Consider the following 23158-nt stretch of genomic DNA (forward strand, 5'->3'; position numbering starts at 1 on the left):
TATATATATATATATATATATATATATATATATATATATATATATATATATATATATATATATATATATATATATATAATATCGCTGTGCTACTTTTTGTTGTTCAACAAAAAACATTTACAATATTTTTAAATAATATTAAGTGTGATTTAGTGTAACTTAGCCTGAAAAAAAAGAAAAAGCTTGCTTGATAATCTGATAGATGGCAACAGTTGCTAAGGTAGAACTGGTCAGTAATACATGACGTAGTGCAGTGTCACGACAGAGAGAGAGATAATCAAAGTTGCTGAGACAGAGAATGACAGAGCAACAAGAGAACCGAGCGACAGACAGAGAAAAAGGAGTGAAACAGATTGAGTGAAATAGATTGAGATTGAAAGAGATAAGAGTGAGGGGGCTGTTCAGAATGCATATATGCAGTTAAAGTGGAGATAAGCATGAATGTGTTGCCAAAAATACACCTAGGTCGACAGCGGCCGCAGGCTGCCTTTAACTCAGCAACTGGTTGAGCTCATGCAGAGACTCAACAGAGAAGTGAAGAGTATAATTCAACTCAAGAGAGCTAGAAATAATTTCAATGAAATGTTGCTTGGATCACACAGAGAACCAAAAATGGACACAAACTGTAACTGGATTGCCAAACGAGTTGAGCAAGCAGCAAGAGTATCAGAAATTCTAGGAAAAGCAGAGGAAATGCAGATGCGATGCAAAAAGGCCATGGTTCTCAACCAAGGGGCGGAGGCCCACTAGGGGCCCTCATCAAACTTCTAAAGGGGCCACAGGATGATTTAAAATTATTTAAATATATAGATTATTATAATATATGAAAATAATTTAACTGTAACTTAAATGCCAAAAAAACTAAATCAAGATGTAAACTGAAATCATATTTTTCTGCCTCAATAACTATTGTTTTCATTGAATTCAGTTCTGGAATCACAATTAATTAAATTGAATATACCAATAATGTCAGTTTCTGTTAAATACAAATCAAGTCTGAAAACAAGACGTTTTGTCTTAATTATAGCAGAAATATTAGAAATACTGAAAATATTACCAGGCTTTGATTTTGTTGTTAAAAACATAACAATGTTTTCTTTTCTTTTCTTTTAAGCAAAAATCTACAGTAACACCATGCTTTTATTTCATTTCATTTCATTGTATTTTTTATTTTATTTATTTTAGGTTAAGAACCCACAGTAACTCTCAAAAAGCTTTGAAAATTGTGTTGGGCAATTGGGGACTCTGAGTCAAATAAATAAAGAAAGAAAGAAAGAAAAATAAAGAAAAAATGCAATGCATTACTGAGAGACACATCACAATGAGTTTGGTGTGACTGCCACATAGTGAAAAGTGTGCGATTTCAGGAAGAGCAGAGCAGACATTTCTGACCATCTGCTTGCCAGGGAACACACCTGGCTGTTCCAAATCCCAGGTGCAGAATGTTAAAAATAACCGATTCCAGCTTCTCGTCAAATTTGCCATGGACGGCAATATGTTCAGTGGAAATAAATTCAACAGTCTGACCCTAGCACTCACCCTCCCAAATAAGGGAATATGAAGGCAAAACACAAATTCCTTCTCGCTCTCACTCTCTCTCACACACACACTCACACACAGACACAAATATATCACCACACATTGACAACAAAAAGCACATGAGCTGAATTCCACCCAAATTTGTGTCTTGTATGTGTATTTTTTAAATTTGTATGTAACTGGATTGACTGCCCGGGAGCGTCTGTACCCTCTGCTGTGTGTACATTGGCATGCTGTGTGTAGACAAGTCTGGGCACCCTCACTGCACAACTGATGAGTCCAGGTCTAACACCTGTACACCTCCATCCCTGTCTGTCTGCCTCCACATTCTCACACTACAGAAACACATCAACCTGTGAGGACACATCACAATAGCTGTATGGTGTTAACACTCAGCAAGCTCATTTATTCAGGCTAGATGCAACAACAGCATTCATTTCCTATTGTAGGATAGAAATGTGTCAGCCACTAGAGATTCTGCTGTAACGTTTGTATTGAGGTACATTCACAGTGTGGTTTTATAAATCTGCCAAAACTATAGTCTATTTTGTTAACTATTCAACACTGTAAAGACTTTTATAGTTTATTATAATGGGAGTGAATTGGTTTTACCACCAATCGTCCAGTGTAAGGATGCTGTTACTGTGTTATTAAAGGTATAGTTCACCAAAAAATGAAAATCAGCCCATGATTTACTCACCCTCAGGGTATCCTAGGCGTATCTGACATTCCTCTTTCAGACGAATCCAATCGGAGTTATATTAAAAATTGTCCTGGCTCTTTCAAGCTGTATAATGGCAGTGAATGGTGCCCCAGTTTTTGAAGCCTAAAAAACTGCATCCATCCATCATAAAACTACTCCACGCGGCTCCGGGGTGTTAATAATGGCCTTCTGAAGCTAAACGATGCGTTAGTGTAAGAAAAATATAGATTTTTAAAAATGTATAAACTGTATCTCCAGCTTCCGGTCGCTCAAGCAAGCGCGTTCACGACAAGGAGTTCGAGCGTATGACGTAGGCGTAGCGGAAGGCGCATCGTAAGCTCCGTGGAGCTTTCCTTTAATAAAAATAAAACAAAATAAAATATAATAAAATACAATACAATAAATAAAATAAATATATGAAGGTGCCTTTAATTTTAAGTATTATATAATATAAAATAGTATGTATGTGATTAATTCTATAAGATTTTTGTCATACTCCAGTTAATACCCCCATCAAAAAATAAGCTGAAAACATGATTTTGTTTAGTATTTTCTAATATTTTGTTGGCTTAAAGCTATAAATATTCAATGTAATGTGATGTAATAAATAGAGATCTGAATAAAGAAGAAACTTTAGACATACTAGATAAACTTATGATAAGGAATTTTATACTGAAAACAAAATTTGTGTTTTCTTTGGTAGATGGTGATTTGAACTGCATTAATAACTAACATCATAGAGGGCCGGGCCATCATTCTTACTATTAATCTTAAACCATATAATATTGCAGTTATCAGCTGGTGAGTAATTCCCTTTTATGTATTAGCCAAAGTCAAAGTTTTAGCGTGGTGATGTTTGACCCCGAACACCTAGTTCTCAGAACAGCAGAATCTGTCACAGTCTGGTATCGTTGTCCTTCAGTGCTGGCAGATACATAAGTCAATATAGCAATCGTGAGCTCTGAGCTCCTCCTGTGCGAATACACTCCATCAACACCTTATTATGGTCCTTTTCCTCCCTTTTCTCTCAATCTTTCTCTCTGTGGAGTCGTCTTATTGTTCCTAGCTTTGTGTGTCTTTAGTTTTCCCTGCTTGGGGCATTCTGTGTTTAAATGGAGAAAGAAAAGGAATGAAAAGTAATTAAATGGGAATTAGCGTGTGAGAGAGGCTGTGCCTACAAGAGGCATATGTTAAAAAACGACTTGGAAGGAGCTCGCTTTGAGGAGAATACAGATGAGGTGTGTTAGAGTGTCTGGGTTTGGTGAGGCACGGAGGGGCTGTGTCTGCGAAGAACTAGAAGCGACATGAGCCTGTCAGCTGCAGTCCCTCAGATAAGCTGAGCAGATAACGTGTGTGATTCGATCAGCCGACAGAGGCTAGGGCTCTTATTTTCTGCATTAATTAGTCGTCTATTCTAATTTATTCAGCCAGAGCTTTGAGGTCTAATCAGAAACCAGATTGCACAGAGTTTGTTTTGACTAGGTGATTAACTTTTGAAAACTTGAGTAAAAAAGGGCAGAAAGCGAAATGTATTTTTGCCAGGCAAACACTCTGAACACTGAGATGTTGAAATCAAAAGTCAACAAAGTTCAGACCAATATTAAGCTCAAGAGCAAGATTTTATCACTTTGTTTTATCGGTTGCCTAGTGGCTACATGACTGCTATATACAGGTGCATCTCAATAAATTAGAATGTCGTGGAAAAAGGATATCCCCCTTGCCATGCCCCGCTTTAGCTCTTCCGGTTCTCGGAGGGCTACTTCGGTTCATAGTCAGGGAGACCTGAGGGTTACAGTGAGAGCTTCCCCGTCGAGTACGTCTCCGCGGGCCTCTCATTCCTCAAGCATGTCGCACCACCTGGTGCTTCCGGACGAGTGTGCTGGGTCCTCGGAAACGCTGTGGGGACGCTCAGGTAGATCTGTTTGCCGCCCTGGACACGTCCCATTGCCAGTTGTTTTACTCCCTGGCCGAGGGACCCCTCGGCACGGACGCACTGGCGTGCAGCTGGCCGAGGGGCCTACGCAAATATGCGTTTCCCCCAGTGAGCCTTCTCGCGCAGACACTGTGCAAGGTCAGGGAGGACGAGGAGCAGGTCCTCTTGATGGCGCCATACTGGCCCAGTCGGACTTGGTTCCCCGAACTGATGCTCCTCGCGACAGCCCCTCCTTGGCGAATTCTTCTGAGGAGGGATCTCCTTTCTCAGAGAGGGGGCACCCTCTGGCACCCGCGTCCAGACTTGTGGAATCTTCACTTATGGTCCCTGGACGGGACGCGGAGGTTCTAGGTGGGCTACCTCCAGCGGTAGTAAACACCATCGCTTCAGCTAGAGCCCGGTCTACCAGACACGCTTACAGGCTGAAGTGGAACCTGTTCATCGGTTGGTGCTCTTCCCGCGTGGAAGACCCCCGTAGATGCCCGATCGCAGTCGTGCTTTCTTTCCTGCAGGATGGGTTGGAGCGAAGGCTGTCTCCCTCCACCCTGCAAGTGTATGTTGCCGTCATTGCGGACTTGCCGGCTTCCGCAGGGCACTGGAGGGGGTCAGCAATAGTGGTGTTTTCCATACGGATCCCAATTCGTCAGTCACGACTGACGTAACGTAGAACGTGACTGACTGAAAGGGAACGTCTAGGTTACTTGTGTAATCCTCGTTCCCTGAAGGAGGGAATGGAGACATTACGTTCCGTTGCCACGGTTGCTGTACCACCGCTGTACGGCCGGGGCACGTAGTCTCGGCTCCTCAGTGAAAAACTGATGTGCGTTTGCACGCGCTCTCCTTTTATACCCGCGCTGCGGGGCGAGGTGCGCGTGGCGAAACACGCACGCCAACTGTCATTGGATTGTTTAGTTAACACTCGAAGGTGATTGGGCTCTCGGGCGAGATCCCAATTCGTCAGTCACGACTGACGTAACGTCTCCGTTCCCTCCTTCAGCGAACGAGAGTTACACAAGTAACCTAGATGTTTCTTTGACAGTGGCCTTCAGCCCATCTGCATTTTTTGGTCTCTTGTTTGCTGATGTTGGTGAGCTGTACAACTGGCCATGCTTCGGAAGATCTGGTCATAAATGAGATATGATGGAAAAATTATTTATGTTAAATTAGAAAAAAAGATGAATTATTTTATATGAACTTTGTATTTTATTGTCATTATTATAATTAGTAATATTATATATTTTAACAACCAATCAGTTCTCTGTCTGATAAAAAAAAAAAAAATTCTAGAATAAATTGCATTTGTCTAAAATTATCACATGAAACTGCTCATAACTCCAGGGCTATTATCGTTAACTAAATCTTAAACTAAAAACATTTTTAAAAAATTGTCATTAATTGAAATAAAATAAAAATTAACTTAAAATAAGTTTTGATATTTTATTTAACATTTATTATTTTCATTAAGTTTAAGTACTTAATAAAATGTATAGACATAAAAAAAATACATAAATGACAAATACCACATCAAAATTACTAAAAACAGAACTAAAATTAAATATAATTTAAAATAGTGTCAAAACTATATCTCATTTTAGTATCTCAACTATTAGTTTAGTATCATAATGATACAAAAATAACACTGAATCACTCTCAACTATAGTATCTCAGAAGACGGATCTTCTGTGATTCTAAAAGAAAAAAATATATATTTATTACAAAAAATGCCCATGTAGTTATACGACTTTTCTGTTCTCTATTTTTGACACTTTTAAAGTGACACTTTCTCTTATATTCAGGTTTCAAACTAAAAGTTAAAGTGGCGATTTAGAAATATCTTGATTTTAAGGTGCTTTCACTTATTTCAATGCTGTTTTGTCATTTTAAATAATGTGGAAGTGGCCCCGTGGTTGCGAACCACTGCATTAAGTTTGCAGCATAAATGTGCAGTAAGCACAAGCTGCTGATTACATAGAGGCAGCATAAATGTATGTACACTGATTCATAATCTAGGGAAAAATGCATAAATGAAGAAATTACTTCAAAACAGATGTCGAGCTTTAAATCTCAAGTACTAACCTACTGGAGTACATCATACTTACACTGATTTAATTCAATCAGTGGACAGGACAGGACAGAGAGGGAAGGGCAGAGGAGAGGAGAGGAGACCCAGAGAGAGGAGGTGGCTGGCTTCTCTCTGGTGCTTCTCTTGGAGGCTTCATCAGGCCGTTTCAATGGTCTCTTCACCCAAGCTCTGCCATGGGCACCCTTACTCCTCAGCTCCACAGGGATTCTGCTCCAACATCCATCTGTGCTCACATAAACAATCACTGCCCTCACAACGCCCTCACCCAGCTAATACACATATAATCAAGATGATTAAGCAATGCCAATGATTAAAAAGTAATTACTTGAAACTGTAAATGAGCAGAAACAAAACCTTAGCCCAGAGCTCCTGCATGGGGATGTAACTGGCTCCCAAGATGTGAGTTTATATATTTATATATAGAGAGCATAATTTTAGTCCCCAAATCCCTAAATTGTCAGGTGTGGCTCCAGCTGTCAGTCACGCATATGATTCCTTAAATAATCAGGTCGTCAATCAGGTAGTCCTTAGGGAAGGCATCCCAGATCCTTTAGATCAGAGATTGATGAGATTTCTACCTGCGAGTAACTGCAATTAACTGGAGTGTCTGCTTTAAAGGTCCTAATGAGTCCCCATTAAATTGATTTATAGAATCATTATCATCTTGCTATGAAAAGTAAAAATGGTGGCATAGATAATACATAAGTCACATTTTCAAAAGTACCTACTGCTTTCACATCAAGGGGAGCAGATAGAATAAAAGCAATCCCTCAACCTTTGTGAGTTTAGAAGCCAGTCAAGTACAGCAGGACACAAAGAGCTTGTTTGGCTGATGAAAAACCAGACGGTATTCAGAAACAAAGAATAAAGGTACTTCTGATGGGAAAAAAACATCACATCTCCAGCTTATCTAACTAGCTATATTGCTAATTTGACATCAATGGACTTTATATAAAGAACCATCAAAACAGCTCTAGCTCATCTTTAATGCAGAGAAAGGATATTTGAAATAAATGTCTATTCAGCCAATAACTTTACATGCCAAACAAGCTGCACTCCACATGGGAGACGTGACACAATTGATTTCAATAAAATCTAACATTAGGACATCGTGAAGCATGTTAAAAATGCATAGCACAAATATTTGTCTATAATAAAATAATATTTATTAAATGAATTATATTTAATTAATTTTTTTAAGTTCACCAACTGAAAACCTGTCTGTTTTTGAAAATGACTTCTGTGCGAGTTGTTCTTTACACATCTCATTGCTACTGACAATGGACAATGGGCATTTTTGCATGTGAAATGTCACAGAAATTTCATCATTATGACTGCACCTTAATGCTGCCTTAGAATGTGACATCACCTTCATAATGGCAGTGTCTATGATGCCTCGAAATGTTGCATACATAGAAGGGTTAACCGCATGTCAAATGTTCTGACAGCTGATTGTAATATTTGAAGGATGGACGCTACAGGATTTCAATATCAGGCAGGAACCTACAGCTGTCACTCAAGTGTTCCCATACTGCACACAGATCAATCAAGAAACCCTCTATTTTACTCCACAACAGAATAAGACAGCATCCAGACTGCTTTGCTGAACTCAAGCTGGCTGGAATCTAGACAAGAGGACCCCCCGCTAGCTGCATGTGAAAGTAGCTTCAGCACTGTTTTCTAATTAACATCAGTCTTTAGCACACCAGGTGGAAAGCCCCCTATTTGACAGACTAATTAATCTGGAAACCTCAAGTGCCCACAGACTTCAGCGTACCTCCAACAATTAATCCTGTCAATAAAATGTCTCAACTGTACTGGACTATGGGGAAATAAGACTGGGATTCAATATAATTAATGCTAAGTTTAGAAACAGAACATTTCCACTTGAAGAAAAGATTGAGAAGATATTAGGCTAAGCGATATAGTTATAGATATAATGTCAATATCCGTCATTCTTTTGATGACTTTGTTTAAATGCTTCAAATAATTTCAAATGCGTTTCTTTTGAATGATCTATTAACAAAGGATTCCTGATAAAAATGTCATGGTTTCAACAAAACATTAAGCAGCAAAACTGTTTTCAACACTGATAATAACAAGAAATTTCTTGAGCACCAAATCAGCCTAACAGAATGATTTCTGAAGGATCATAAGGCACAATATGTAAGATTTTTTTATTAAAATATCCAAAAACCACTAGAACAGTGTTATATACTTTGCTGACTTGTATACTTACATTATCCCAAATGTTTCGAAGATTGTTTAAATCCAGAGAAAAAGCTATTTTAACTAGTGACACGGACCGTGTCCATGGTGTCATTGTGTCGCCTGCCAATGATGTCGTAACCCCTCCATTTCCGGTTTTGTTTTGTAGAAAACATGGAAACACCATAGACGCTTTAATATGTTGTGCGTTTTATTAGACCGTTGACGACCGCAAAGAGTAGCATTATAACAGAACTTTCAAATGTATCTAGTATGATAAAACAGCGCTGCTTTTTTTCCCCCACATACGCACGACCGGAAGGAGCGGAAGCATTCGACTGTGGCATAATAAAAGCTCCGCTGCTTTCGAGCCGTGTGTCACCGTCAGATTGCTTCAGCTGTGGAGATGAAGACGACAACTCCCATGATTCCACACTCAGTCACAGCATCATCAAACTACGCCTTTGTCTATTTGTTTATTTTAAATACGCGCCCTCTAGCGGTGAAAATTACATATTGTGCCTTTAAGTAGTCCAAATTCAGATTATACCGGAATAACGTTTATTCAAGAAGCAATATTCAGAGTTTTGAGGATTAACAAAATTATTCTCATTTCATTCAGACCTGAACCTGCATGTAGAATTAATATTCAATTTTTCTGTTTTATGGGTGCATTTCTTTCAAGTCGTAGTATTAATCACTGAGAGAAGTCTTAAGTGAAGCATTTACGCATGATGAGCAGTTTTACTAAAGGGACTGCCTAAAGCTAACATCACTTCCATTTTGCAGGAAGAAGCATTGTGGCACAGGACACTTAAAAACTAAGCTGATAGGGGCTTGGTGGGGTCAATGCCTGCCTCTCACATAGCTCATTTATCGCTCTGTTGCATCAGCTTAAGTCTCCATCCCCCTGAGTGCCGTCCAAAATACCAATCATATTTCACACAAGAGGAAAACAAAAATGTGAGAAAAGGCCACCTGAATAATTGAGGCGAAGGGTGAATTATCTTGAGCAATACTAGCATGCACAGTCTGGGGTAAAACGCCATTTTCCATGAACGGTGCCAAAAGTATGTGGAACACAGGACAACAAACAGTTTCGGGAACTCAATATATAGGAATGTCGTGTTTTTTATGGAAATTGACATCTGGTTGTGTGTTAGGGGGTTTTATATGGTGGATTTACATCACTGGTATCACTCAATATGGAAAAGTAAATCGATACGTAATTGCTGTGTAATTGCATATGCCACAGGCAATAAATCACATGAGGGAGATATATTTTGTACGTAAATTTGATTTGGACGTTTCAGCTACGACATGAGCAAACCCTGCAGAAATGTTCACTATCCTCCTTCCATGTTACACTGAACAAATGCTTGCAGAGCTTTCAGAAACTAAATATAACAAATGAACAACATGGAACATTGAGCAGAATTCATCTCAGCAGCATTGGCGTTTCACATATGTATGGACCTTTGCACAAAGAACATGAGGTATTAATAAATACGGCTACATTATGTAAAACTAAGCCTGAAGGCAACTTCAGAAAGCTCCAAGCAGCGAGAAAGTGAAGAATCCTGATGTTTAGTTGGCTAATGACTCATGCTAGCTAACTCTTACTATTATAAGAACAGACCAGATAAGAACAAAGAGTAAGAAAAATCAATGGAGACAGCTGAGACATGATGCTGCTTAATGAAGCCTGACGTCTGTTTCCTCTGTTTTCATGGCGAAATGAAAAATTACAGATTTGTTTGGCAAGCAGCTGGTTGAACAATTTCTGTGACATGGGTGGTTAATGTAAAACATAATGAGATGTTTTATAAAATGCCATTTCAGATTACAGCCTCCTTTGTTCTTGAGGATATGAGCTGGAGATGTGCATTTGGGTCATTTTGACTGCTCGAGTATACTTAGGGTGAGGTTGATGGGTCTATGTTCACATGTATCAGACTGATGTCTTCAGCCACTGCTTCATGTCTCTCACCATGTACAATGTCTTTTTAAGTGTGTCAAGTTAAAAATACTTTCAAAAACTTGTCACAACATCATATCATTTATCCATTTTTGAACACACGAGTGTTGAGTTCAACCCAAATGTCCCACCACAAATAAAATAAATAAATACTTAGTTCACCCAAAAATTAAAAACATCAACTCACTCTCATGTTGTTTCAAACAACATCCAAAGAAGACTTTTTGAAGAATGTTGGTAAACAATCAGTTCTGTGACCAAAAAGTATTATCTTTTTTGTTCCACAGAAGAAGAAGAAAATCATACAGGTTTGGAACGACATGAGGGAGAATAAATGATGACTGATTTTTCATTTTGAACTAGCCCATTAGACCCATTCCATCAGTCTCAGGTACACTCAACTGTCCATGTAAATGTTTTTACCGCTGCAGAACATTTGTAGCATCTTCATGTACCATATACATAAACCGTGAATTTTAATATCTCAATGGGGAAGTACGATTGATGAGAGAAAGCATAAAATTTCCATTTATGAGCTCTTACCCTGCGTCTGGTCGATGTGGCCCAGGGTTTCTATCTGTTCAACGAGATCATTAGAGTTCCACTGACTCATGCCCAAAAGCATGGCCGTCTTCCCCTCCAGTACCTCTGAAAGACATCACACACAAACACACATTCAATGAGAGCAGTATATGATGAGGACGAGACAGTCAATAATTTAGCAGGATAATGCTATGCTCGTTTTAGCTCCAAAATAAATCACATGGAATGCAGCAGTACATCAAAGACTATTAAGATTCATCGAATTATCTTTAAATACAGCTAGAGCCATAAAGTGATGTCCGACTAATGAGCACAGAGTGAGCGACATTGTACTCTGCCGGTCCTTGTGAGACAGCCCCTGAGTGCTTGATGGAGGACACGGCTGTGTGGTTCACAGCGTGTGACAACGAACTGCAAGCCCAATGCCGTGTCGGATCTCGCTGGGCTGATATTTCAGTATAGAAGAGAGGTTGTGACAGGGCTCCGTCAGGCCTGCTCATCAGCATCACCCACTCGAGCCGATAGGCCGCTGTTTGTCGCATGCCATTTACTAGACTGTCAGTTGAATTTTTTTTGAGTTGGCTCAAACAAGGGTAGACAAACATACACACACACGCTCACAGAAACAATGCGAGGGAAGCTCGGAGTTGAGAGAGGAAGGGTTTTAAATCATAATCCAAATACTGGCAGTTACTGAGTCATGTCGAATGGAACAGCGCTTAGAGAAAGCAGGAAGAACACAGATCTTCTGAAGTGTGAAATGTGCTTAGCACAAAGAAGAGCAATGACAGCAGCCCGGCTCCTGAAGGACAGACAACCACCTATTTCAGTAAATAAAACACACAAACTGCTGACGCACAAGGGTCTGCCAGCGAGGCTCACTGCGAAAGGAAGACAGCAAAAAGTTAAAAGGAGAAAAAGAACAATGTAAAAATGTGGGAACATGCTCTCAGAAAGAACTGCGTGGATGAAAGGAAACTAAGATTTAATTTGAATGTATTCAGTGTAATCTGCACCATTATGAAAATTTTTTGTAAATTGAAAAAAAAAGTAATGTAAATTGAATTATTGAATACTAGTTGCTATGAAAGTTAGGTATGTGCAAAACGATATATTTTTATGATTTTTATGAAGAGACCTAACAAACATTTTTAGGACTGTCAAAGCAACATATTAAAATCACTTTAATTAGACTTTGTTTATCTTCAGATTTATATATCTAACATTAAAACAGGGTAGAAAAGGATAAAGATAAACAGTTAAAATAATAAAAACATTTATATTTATAAGGAAATATAATAATTAAATTACATTTAATATACAATTACAAAAAAAATATTACAATTAAAAAATATAAAAATAGCTTTTTAATTACTTGCTTGAGCTTCAGTACAGTAAGAATATAAAAGTCAAAACACACAGTATTAACTTGAAACATCAACTTAACACACAATGCAATTCATGATGCGAAACATGGTGAAAAATGACAACCAGATCTGAAGTTGTGCACAGATCAACAATTTAAAAATATCACAGAACAATGTGCAGCACTTCAATAAAATAACTGACAGAGATATTTAGCAAATAAAGTTTTATTATACAAAACTATCATAGACCTAAAAAAAATGCATAACAACTGGAATGCAGATTACAGCAGGAGATCTGAAGTCTGACCATAATTGTCCTGAAATGTATTGCTGAAGGTGGAGTGTTTGTTAAACAAGCTGCGCTTGATGCCTGTAGCAGCAGTGCTTTAAAAAGAATGAATTTAGGGAATGTAGAAACAACTTCTCAGAGAATTAATTCTGCAGACAGTCTAACAGTGCAAAACACTGCCAGCAAGCTAAATCACGCTCTGAGAAGTTGTCTCTTTATTTACCCCTTTAAAAGCACATTTATAAAATATTTAAAAAGTTTCTACATAAATTAGTTGACCACACACTATACAAACATCCTAAGCTATCCTTAATGAAGGTGTATCAAAAAATCCCTGAGTAACTCAAAATACTTTCACAAAAAAAGAGCATGAAGCAGTGATTGAAAGGAGTAAAAGAAGAAAGACAAGCAAAGTGCATAAAGGTGGGGAAACATTTTTAATGGAGGTTATTAAAAGAGATTTAAAAAAAAGACTTTAAAAGGAATCTGAAACTAAATTTCAAGAATCCTAGAAAGACCAGGTAATGAGTTCATGGAGCTTATTCATTAACATTCTTCAACTCTTCTTTTACTCTTAAATACAGACAAAGACAGGAGTCAGAGGACATGTCCGTGTGGGCTGAATGATGGTCAAATACTGGTGGATGTCAGCTGTTCCTATTTCCAGTTCTCATACAAATATCTTCCGTATATGAACCAAATTTGCAACACTATCCTTAATGAAGGTGTATCAAAAAATCCCTGAGTAACTCAAAATACTTTCACAAAAAAAGAGCATGAAGCAGTGATTGAAAGGAGTAAAAGAAGAAAGACAAGCAAAGTGCATAAAGGTGGGGAAACATTTTTAATGGTTATTAAAAGAGATTTAAAAAAAAGACTTTAAAAGGAATCTGAAACTAAATTTCAAGAATCCTAGAAAGACCAGGTAATGAGTTCATGGAGCTTATTCATTAACATTCTTCAACTCTTCTTTTACTCTTAAATACAGACAAAGACAGGAGTCAGAGGACATGTCCGTGTGGGCTGAATGATGGTCAAATACTGGTGGATGTCAGCTGTTCCTATTTCCAGTTCTCATACAAATATCTTCCGTATATGAACCAAATTTGCAACACATGGCTGCAGGGAGTATATTTTCCTTGTAAATTACATTTGTGTGTACTTTCAAAGCAAGATCATGTTGTTTCAAACCCATGTGTATGGGACTACATCTCTGACACAATTCTGCGCGAGAAAGATCATATTTTGAGCGCGCAAAAGTGCGTTTTGCACGCGCGCGAACTGAGTTTTGTGGAGAAAATGTTTGTCTCGCAAAGAAGAAAGTATTTTGAGCGCACGAAAATCAATTTGGTATTTAAAATACGTTTTTGGATTTGTGCAGACCTTCTCTTTTGCACATGCAACGTTTCACTAGCTTGCTCAACTCGCCCTCAGTGCTCTCTAAATGCAGACGGCTCGCTTGCTCAACACAACCCAGCGTTACAATATGCCATAATTTCAGCCAATCAGAGACGAGGCAAAAAAAATCTATTTTGCATTTAAAACAAGTTTTTGGATGTGTTGTGTTGAGCAAGCAAGCCGCTGGTATTTAGAGAGCATTGAGGGTGGGCATCAAGGGAGCAAGCTAGCGAAACGTTGCACGCGCAAAAGAGAAGGTCTGCACACATCCAAAAACTTATTTTAAATGCAAAATTGATTTTAGTGCGCTCAAAATGTTTTTTTCTTTGCGAAACAAACATTTTCTCCACAGAACTCAGATCGCGCACATGCAAAATGCACTTTTTTGCACTCAAAATATGATCTTTCGAGTGCAGAATTGTGGCAGAAATCTAACCCTATACATGTGACTTTCCTTTTTCAGTGGAACGCAACATGAAACGTTAGGCAAATGGACAGCCTCAGTCCCCATTTCACTTTCACTGTATATGGAAATAAAATGCAAACCTATAGCCAGCTTCGTTAAAAGTTAAAAGTAGGAAAACAAGCAGCCTTTACTATGCACAGACTTCATTTTTCACATATTTTGTCCGACTACTACTTTTTTCCGTGGCCAGAATATGACCGTAAATGCATGTGGCTGTCAAGAGGCAAAGAACATAAAACAGCGTTGTCTGTCTGACACAGTTTCAGTAAAACAGGCTTTTCCTGGAAAATCTTCCAAATGAAGGCCCATAATTGGTTATGAAAAGCACACGTCTTGATCTTCTTCCCAACACTGAGGTTTAAAACTCTGACACAAATTCTAAGAAGAAACGGCTTTTCCTTATGTGATTGTCTGTGACAGTGATTTGTAATGAGAATAAAAACTTTAACTTGGACATGTGTCTATATTTGCCACAATATAACACTTAATAAACAATTATATATGCAATTAAATTACCTAAATTTAAATAAAAAACAAGCTGTCAACTCTGAGATGGCTAATATTCATAAAATCATAAGTCCTGATGCTAAGATGATATTTTCACTTAACAGGGTCTTTATATTAAAATGTAAAGTAACACGATTTTAAATATGCTTTATAATATGCTAGAAGTTATAAATAGCCGATTTCTTAGTTGATTTGTCAGTGCAGATAATTCTTGTGTACAAAGGGCCCAGGGCTACCCGACTACAGAGAACAATCAATGCAACAGGAAAACACTTCAGCTCAAAAAGCAAAGCCTGTGTGGGTAATGCTAATCAATTAGCATTAAGAGAGTCACAATGAATGGCTGCGAATGCATACAGCAATCTGTCTCCAGCTGAAATTTACACAGTTTTAAATGAGGGTCTGATCTTATTCCAGGCTATACAAATGGGGTCTGTTTAAGAACACTGACAAATCTCATTACTCAAATGCACACGCTCCAATAATGGACCGGAATTAACCTCCTTAGACATTTGCCAACATGTCAGTTAAAAATTATTCTGAACGCACACATTCATAATCAAAACAGCTTTGTCCTTTAAGACCCCATGACAACACTTAACCAGCACAGTGTTGAAGTACTTACTATTAAAAGTTGGTTGGGACATTGATGGCAAAAAATTTTCAGCAGCCGTTTGCATTTTCAAATGCTTGTTAGAAGCAACTAAAACTCTTTTGAGTTTGTGTTGAGCAGCATTTACTGCTGACCGATCTGTTAACACTGTTATCATGAGCAGCTCACATTAAAAAAAGATCATAGCGCTTTATGCTGAAACGCACAGCGCATCACATTTATTCAATTGCAATGCAGTCTCTGCAATTTGATAATCATTCTAAACCAAATTGCATTCTCAGGCATTGTTAAAATTACTTTTTTTAAATGACCGGCCAACTGGCAAGTAACATTTACTCACCAACGCTGATTTTTACTTGCATTTGGTGCTTAGGACCTGGTCACACCTCTTAAGTTGCATCCTACAGAGAGACACTCCAGGATGTGACTTGGAGGAGATCAACCCAGCGGATATGAGAGGATATGAGAGGCTTGGACAGGGCAAGTGAGAGTCTGACACACGTGAAAGGGGCTCATGTGTCACGGAGGTGAAGGCAGGCTGACAAAGCTGGAACCGTAATGAGCCTCAATTTCCCAGCCGCTCAGCTCTATGATCATTTGTAACGCACACTGACTGACAGGGGTCAGTCTCACAGGTCAGTGAATAGGAGTCAACAACAGAAAGTCGCAGAAAGTATCCACATAAACCCACAGGGACACATATTCACACACACAACCTCTGTGATTTCACAAACACACCTTTGCAGTGTCGCTTACACAAAAAGCCATTAAGTTCGCACTCCAAGTCTGAGCCAAAACACTTGACTGTGGCTTTCATGACAAAAGTGATTGCTAAACAAACACTCAGCCACTAGAAAACAACATTCAAGAGTGCACAACATTTCTTTTGTCATTTCTGAAAGAGTTCTCACAGGTCAATTCAAGTCTGCAAATGACTAGGGATGCTGAAAATTAATCGATGCAATCGATGTGGACGATTCTACATCGATGCATTTTGGAAAAGCCAAGCTTAGTGCGGGAAAAAAACCATGCACAGAATCTATTTCCCGCATATGGCACGTGTTGCAGGCTTCATTGCACAGGATATATACGCCTAGACACGTGCACATTGCTTGACAGTGTGTGCTTCCACCCGCCGTTATTTCAGTGTTTTACTTTAGATGTGCTTTCATTGATGCCGTTTGGAATGCAGTACGTATTACATGCACAAAACTCACGTACTGACAGACTTTCACATTTGCTTTGTGTTTGTTTGTCCTGAAGCTTGATCGTGGCTGCAGTTAAATGCACTTGCATCTCTGAATACTTTTATGATACGAAGTTGAAATCGACAGTCAATTATGTTTTCAGAACAGGACAAAACATCTGTCTAAATAGATCGGTGCATTAGTGTGAATGCAGCCTATTAAAGCTGCCACTGTCTATGATATCATCAGTAGTAATCAAAAAGCAATAATGCTGAGGAAAAAAGAAAAACCCATAGCTATGATTGTCTGTAAACTTTCGGATACTTAAAGCGCTATAATCGAACCTATAATCGAATCAATATCGAATCGAACCGTGAAACCAGTGACGATTCACACCCCTACAAATAGGGATGCACCGATACCACTTTTTCCAGTACTTTTATTTTTGGTACTTGCCGATACCAAGTATCGATACCAATATTTTTATTGCATTTGTACATTTTTTAAATGTTGGGTACAGAAACCAAAAGAGTATGTATAATGCTAGTTGGTTAACTTCATTTATCAAATAGATACAGTCAAACCAAAATTTATTCAGACACCTTCAACATTTATCACATTATCACAGTTTATTTGCTATAGTTTAGAACATGGTAATAAAATATGAGTTAAACTGTGTCAGAACAAATTCAGCTTGATAATGTTAGATAACTTTGATAGAAAGGTAATGGATTACAATCAACCAAAAATTATTCAGACAGTATGACAGTATCAATACACACAACTATCAATACTTAGTCGGGCAACCCTTAGCCTTAATGACAGCCTGTAGTCTACTGAGCATGCTGTCATCAAGGTTCACGCAAACCTGAACTTACATTTTTTCCCCAGACTCGGTCTGAATAATTTTTGGTCCCAAATTTGTATCAGTTTAACTGGTAGTCCACTGTATGAAGAAATTTTGGGTATAATTTGTCACAGTTTACTTTATTTTGCTATCCTCACTTATATAAATGAACTATAGTGTCCTGCACCCACTGGTAAAAAAATATATAAAAAATTATATCTGGTCTCTGAATAATTTTTGGTTTGACTGTATATCCTTCAGTTATTTTCCCCCTTAATTATGCCCATAAATATGTATTTTACAAGTTTTTGTTACTTTCACTGTTCATTTTTTTTTTTGCTCTATGTACATCATCTTTAATTTATTCCATTGCAGCGGCTTAGTACTGTAACCACGCGCTTTGCTGTAATAATGCAGGGAACCACTCGTTATACATCTCCTAACTGTGATATTTTCAGTAATAGAAGTAGCGTTTTTTTTTCATCTGAAACGTGCTGCGATTTATATTCCAAAGCCACTCATATAATGCATTTGTTACTTTCACTGTTCATTTTTTTTTTTGCTCTATGTACATCATCTTTAATTTATTCCATTGCAGCGGCTTAGTACTGTAACCACGCGCTTTGCTGTAATAATGCAGGGAACCACTCGTTATAAAATCTCCTAACTGTGATATTTTCAGAAATAGAAGTCGCGAAGATTCAAAGAATTGTTCATCTGAAACGTGCTGCGATTTATATTCCAAAGTCACTCATATAATGCAGAAACACTAAAGCAAGCAAAACACACGCAACGCGTGCACGTATTTGTACTGGCGCAGAATGAGAGGAAGTAGTACAGCCTAGCGCATTTCACACAGGCTGTTAGATTCACTTTCGCCAGAAAGTCGTGTATGCCTACGGTTGAAAATAAATGTTTATAGTGAATGCCCCTATAAATGGTCTTATTTTTACAATTTAGTTTTAATCCAAATGATGCGTGTGCACAGTGAGTGAACATCCAAGATCACACAACAAATGTGCGCTCTCTCTCTCTCTCCTTCCCTACCATTAAGTAACTTGTGCATTGTTTTACTTACTTGTTTTTGACATATCCGAACAAACTATAAACCTTCCAGTGATGTCTGTGAGAAAGGTATATTCACTCGACAAGTCACTCAATCCACTCAGCGTGCTTTGCTCATCAGCTCATGCACATCAGCTATACAGGTGTTAATACTTAATACTTGCATACATATACTTCGTAGACATCCTTAATCTCTAATAACTCCATTCTGCTGTCTGTTGTTCTGTTGTCGGTGTTTCTTTGTCTGAATATGGCACTTATCACATGCTGGGTGGTATCGGCGTTTGGTATCGGGGCATTTTAACGGGTACGAGTACCAGTACAGGAGCTCAGTATCGGGCCCGATACCAGTATCGGTTTCAGTGCATCCCTACCTACAAATGACACTTAGTGGAGACAATTATCTACAATGCTTTGAATCATGACAAGTTTAATTCTTTAGAAAACTACATTTACTAGGAGTAGAAACAATCTCAATTTCAGAAGGACTATAAAACAGTTTTTCAAGTTCATTACTGTGGATGGCCCAACCCAGAGTGGATTCTCATTGGTTCAAAAATCCCATCTCACATAACTACACTACCATTCAAATGTTTGAGGTTGGTAAGATGTATTTAATGTTTTTGAAAGGAGTCTCTCACGTTGACCAAGGCTACATTAATTTGATAAAAAAAAATAAAACAGTAATATTGTGAAATATTACAATTTAAAATAACCAGTTCTTCAGTGTCTCATGATCCTTCAGAAGTCATTATAATATGTTGATTTGGTGCTCATGAAATATTTCTTATTATTATCAAAGTTGAAAACAGTTGCTAAATGTTTTTGTTTAAACTGTGACTTTTTTTAGGTTTCTCTGAGAAATATAAGAAAAGCATTTATTTGAAATAGAAATCTTTTGTAACATTTAAATGTATTTACTGCCACTTTTGATCAATTTAATTTGACCTTACAGAATAAAAGTAACAGATTCTTTAAAAAAGAAATTACTGACTCTAACCTTTTGAATGGTAGAATATTTAAAAAATGAATTCAAACTGACTCGTCCATCACACTAGGAGAAAGCAAAAATAATCACCTTAAAGCTGCAGTCCGTAACATTCTAGCCTACGTCTTGGAATATATGACCCAAATAAGAATTTTCACTGAATATTGTCATCTGAACAAGTAAGTAACAAGTCTGCCACATTTGTTCTGACCAACTGAGGTGAAAAAGCATTACAATAAATCGCGCTAACAATGGTGATTAAATCTAAAGATCGGTTAGCTCATATCACATCAAACCATGCAAATTATTATTATTGTTATACTTTATTCTCAAAGTACTAATGTTAACAACATCAGCATTGCGTGACTACGAGTAGTGTGTATTAGCGTGTAGATTTCAATTTCTGTGCAGTCTAATCTCTGTCATACCATTCGAATTTCATATTAAGAAATTATTTTAACCCAAAAAGCAAACTATGCTCCCTTTGAACTGGTTGTCTTTAAAATGCTAATTTTGTGTAATCCCAGGCTATCTGAAATCAGAAGCACATTTAAAACTAGAATATAATTTAATTTCATTCACATGCGTTTCATAAACACATAATACTTTCTGGATTACAATCTGCCATCAAAATGATACATTTAATTATTCTGGCTGCTGTGAGAAAAGGCTATAAACGATCCACCACCTGTAGGATTCCTTACATGTGATAGCCTAGAAGCCAGGACAACTTCTTTGTTTACAGACGTGACGTAATGATGCGGCAGCATGCTCGAATTTCCCGCAAAAACCTACCCGTACCACTCAAATTAGAAAACATAATTATAAGCGAACCGTTGTGAATCAGGCTAAAGTAAGGCGATAGTTTTGAACACTGGCTGGTTATGTACTTGCTCAAATATTGATTTTGGATCATTTTTAATCATTTGCAGCTTTAATTTATAACTAAATTATATTTAATTATTTTCTGATACACAAAATGAGGATTTAAATAAATTTATAAACACAAGAACACATTGTATACTCTGAATAGTTTGGCAGTCACTGTCATAATCGTTAGCAAACAACTTAGTGCTGGTCTTACTGTGTCCTCCAGACACATCCTCCAGAGGATGTGTCATCCTCTCAGCATATTCCCTATAATGCACTGTGACAGTATAATACATTTCTTCAAAGTCCCTTTAAGGCAAGTCATTTCAGTCAGTGGTCATCTTGGTAATGCACCCAGGCAGTTATTTTCTATGTGGGCATAGTGGTTTAGAGTAAACAAACCCTCCCACATGATCGTTCAAGAATAATACTAATGCAAACATTTATTTTCGACAGCTGCAGAGCTGCCAACCTGTACACATTTTGTGTATGCGTACATATTTTGACCTCAAAGTACGCTGGTACGATTTGGTTGAGGCTAGAAGGCCTACACAGCTACAGCCACTGGGCATGCGCACATCAATATTGCGTAACTTTTGTCACGCTGAACAACAACAATCACTGTATTTGCATTATTGTAAGGGATAGGTTTAAGGTTGGGGTAGGTGTAGACGGTAATAAAACAAAATCTAATAGGTAGCAAATTTAATTTCTTGTTACTTTCCGGCCGTAACAGCTGTATCCCTTGTCACACTAAACTATGCAAAAACCTGGTGACGCCTCTGTCCACGTGCAGTACTCAAATCAAAAGAAGAGTTCAACCAATCAGAGCGCTGGGTTAATTCCCCAAATAGCAAGTGGGGAGGACTGACAAATGTGTACTCATTAAAAAGAGACTGCAAATCAACAACAACAGAAAATCCAGCTCGATCCCCTTTCCACTCCCGCCATCTGATTGATTCATGCAAGGAGTTTTAATGAAAGAGTTTTTTTAAATAGCATTTTAAATCGCAGAAAAATTTGCCAAGCCATCAGAACCGAAACAAACCAAAAACTGTGGTTAAAAAAAACAAGTTTTGTATTGAACTGTGGGCTTACTGTATTGTTGCATCCCTATTTTTTACTCTAAAATACTGTATAACAGGAATAGCATTGAATTTTGCACATTGTGCAATTACAATTTGTACATTAGCCATCAAGGAGCTTCAGGTAATAATGTAGCTATCTCGGAATATATAAACGAATCCTAACGAAGGAATAATAAGCACCAGCCAAAAACACATTAGGGAACTATCTGGCATGTTCCCCATGCCATCCTACTGTAACATCTGGACTTTAATTGAGGTTCTGTGCTGTGTGGTAAAGCGGGGGGCTCATTAAGAATGAATGAGAAATGTGTCTCATGAAAGATAGATGTGGAAACATGCAGGTTACTGATTGCATTATACACTGCTACAACCCACTCTTCAGTTTTTACTAATGTGGGGGAGACAGACACAAGAGCTCCTAGAGACTATGTGAATGAATTATAGAGCAGAATAATCTAATTTTGAACACCAAAATGATCAAAGTAACTATTTTGGAGATGCGACTCAAGAGACGATATGATCTTTTTCGTGTATTTTGACAATTTTTTTTAAAAAATAAATTAAAAAGCCAAAATATGCTTTTTACTGTTTTGTCTTGCTTTTCAAAGAAAAAAAATCAATTACAAAACAACAATTTAAAAATATTTAACACTGAACATTTTTAACATTCTAGCAGCCACTATAGCCTACCAACAAAGCACAATTTAACTTAAAATTAATAAGTTAATAAAATAATCATTTTTGGCCATCAGACCCCCTTCTTGAATCAGGCATGTATTTTTTTTTTACTGTACAATTAAAAGCAGCCTTGCTGAGAAGAGACTTCTTTTAAAACATTAGAAAATATTACAGATCCTAATTTGAACACTATGTGTGAATGTTATAATAAATGTATTAAAACAGAGCTGTTGTAATGATTATCGGCTTAGTACTGTAACCACGCGCTTTGCTGTAATAATGCAGGGAACCACTCGTTATAAAATCTCCTAACTGTGATATTTTCAGAAATAGAAGTCGCGAAGATTCAAAGAATTGTTCATCTGAAACGTGCTGCGATTTATATTCCAAAGTCACTCATATAATGCAGAAACACTAAAGCAAGCAAAACACACGCAACGCGTGCACGTATTTGTACTGGCGCAGAATGAGAGGAAGTAGTACAGCCTAGCGCATTTCACACAGGCTGTTAGATTCACTTTCGCCAGAAAGTCGTGTATGCCTACGGTTGAAAATAAATGTTTATAGTGAATGCCCCTATAAATGGTCTTATTTTTACAATTTAGTTTTAATCCAAATGATGCGTGTGCACAGTGAGTGAACATCCAAGATCACACAACAAATGTGCGCTCTCTCTCTCTCTCCTTCCCTACCATTAAGTAACTTGTGCATTGTTTTACTTACTTGTTTTTGACATATCCGAACAAACTATAAACCTTCCAGTGATGTCTGTGAGAAAGGTATATTCACTCGACAAGTCACTCAATCC

General features: G+C 37.7%; 1 protein-coding gene across 1 annotated transcript in view; it reads right to left on the minus strand.

Moving 5' to 3' along the window:
- Positions 1 to 23158, minus strand: part of LOC107562949 (membrane-associated phosphatidylinositol transfer protein 3-like) — a 100036-nt gene that overhangs the window by 54453 nt on the left and 22425 nt on the right. The window contains exon 3 of the mRNA XM_016247710.1: positions 10988 to 11092. Coding sequence (XP_016103196.1) covers positions 10988 to 11092 — 105 coding nt within the window. The remainder of the gene's footprint in view (positions 1 to 10987; positions 11093 to 23158) is intronic.

Source organism: Sinocyclocheilus grahami, unplaced genomic scaffold, assembly GCF_001515645.1.
Source record: "Sinocyclocheilus grahami isolate Dianchi unplaced genomic scaffold, SAMN03320097.WGS_v1.1 scaffold851.1, whole genome shotgun sequence".
Classification (NCBI taxonomy): Eukaryota; Metazoa; Chordata; class Actinopteri; order Cypriniformes; family Cyprinidae; genus Sinocyclocheilus; species Sinocyclocheilus grahami.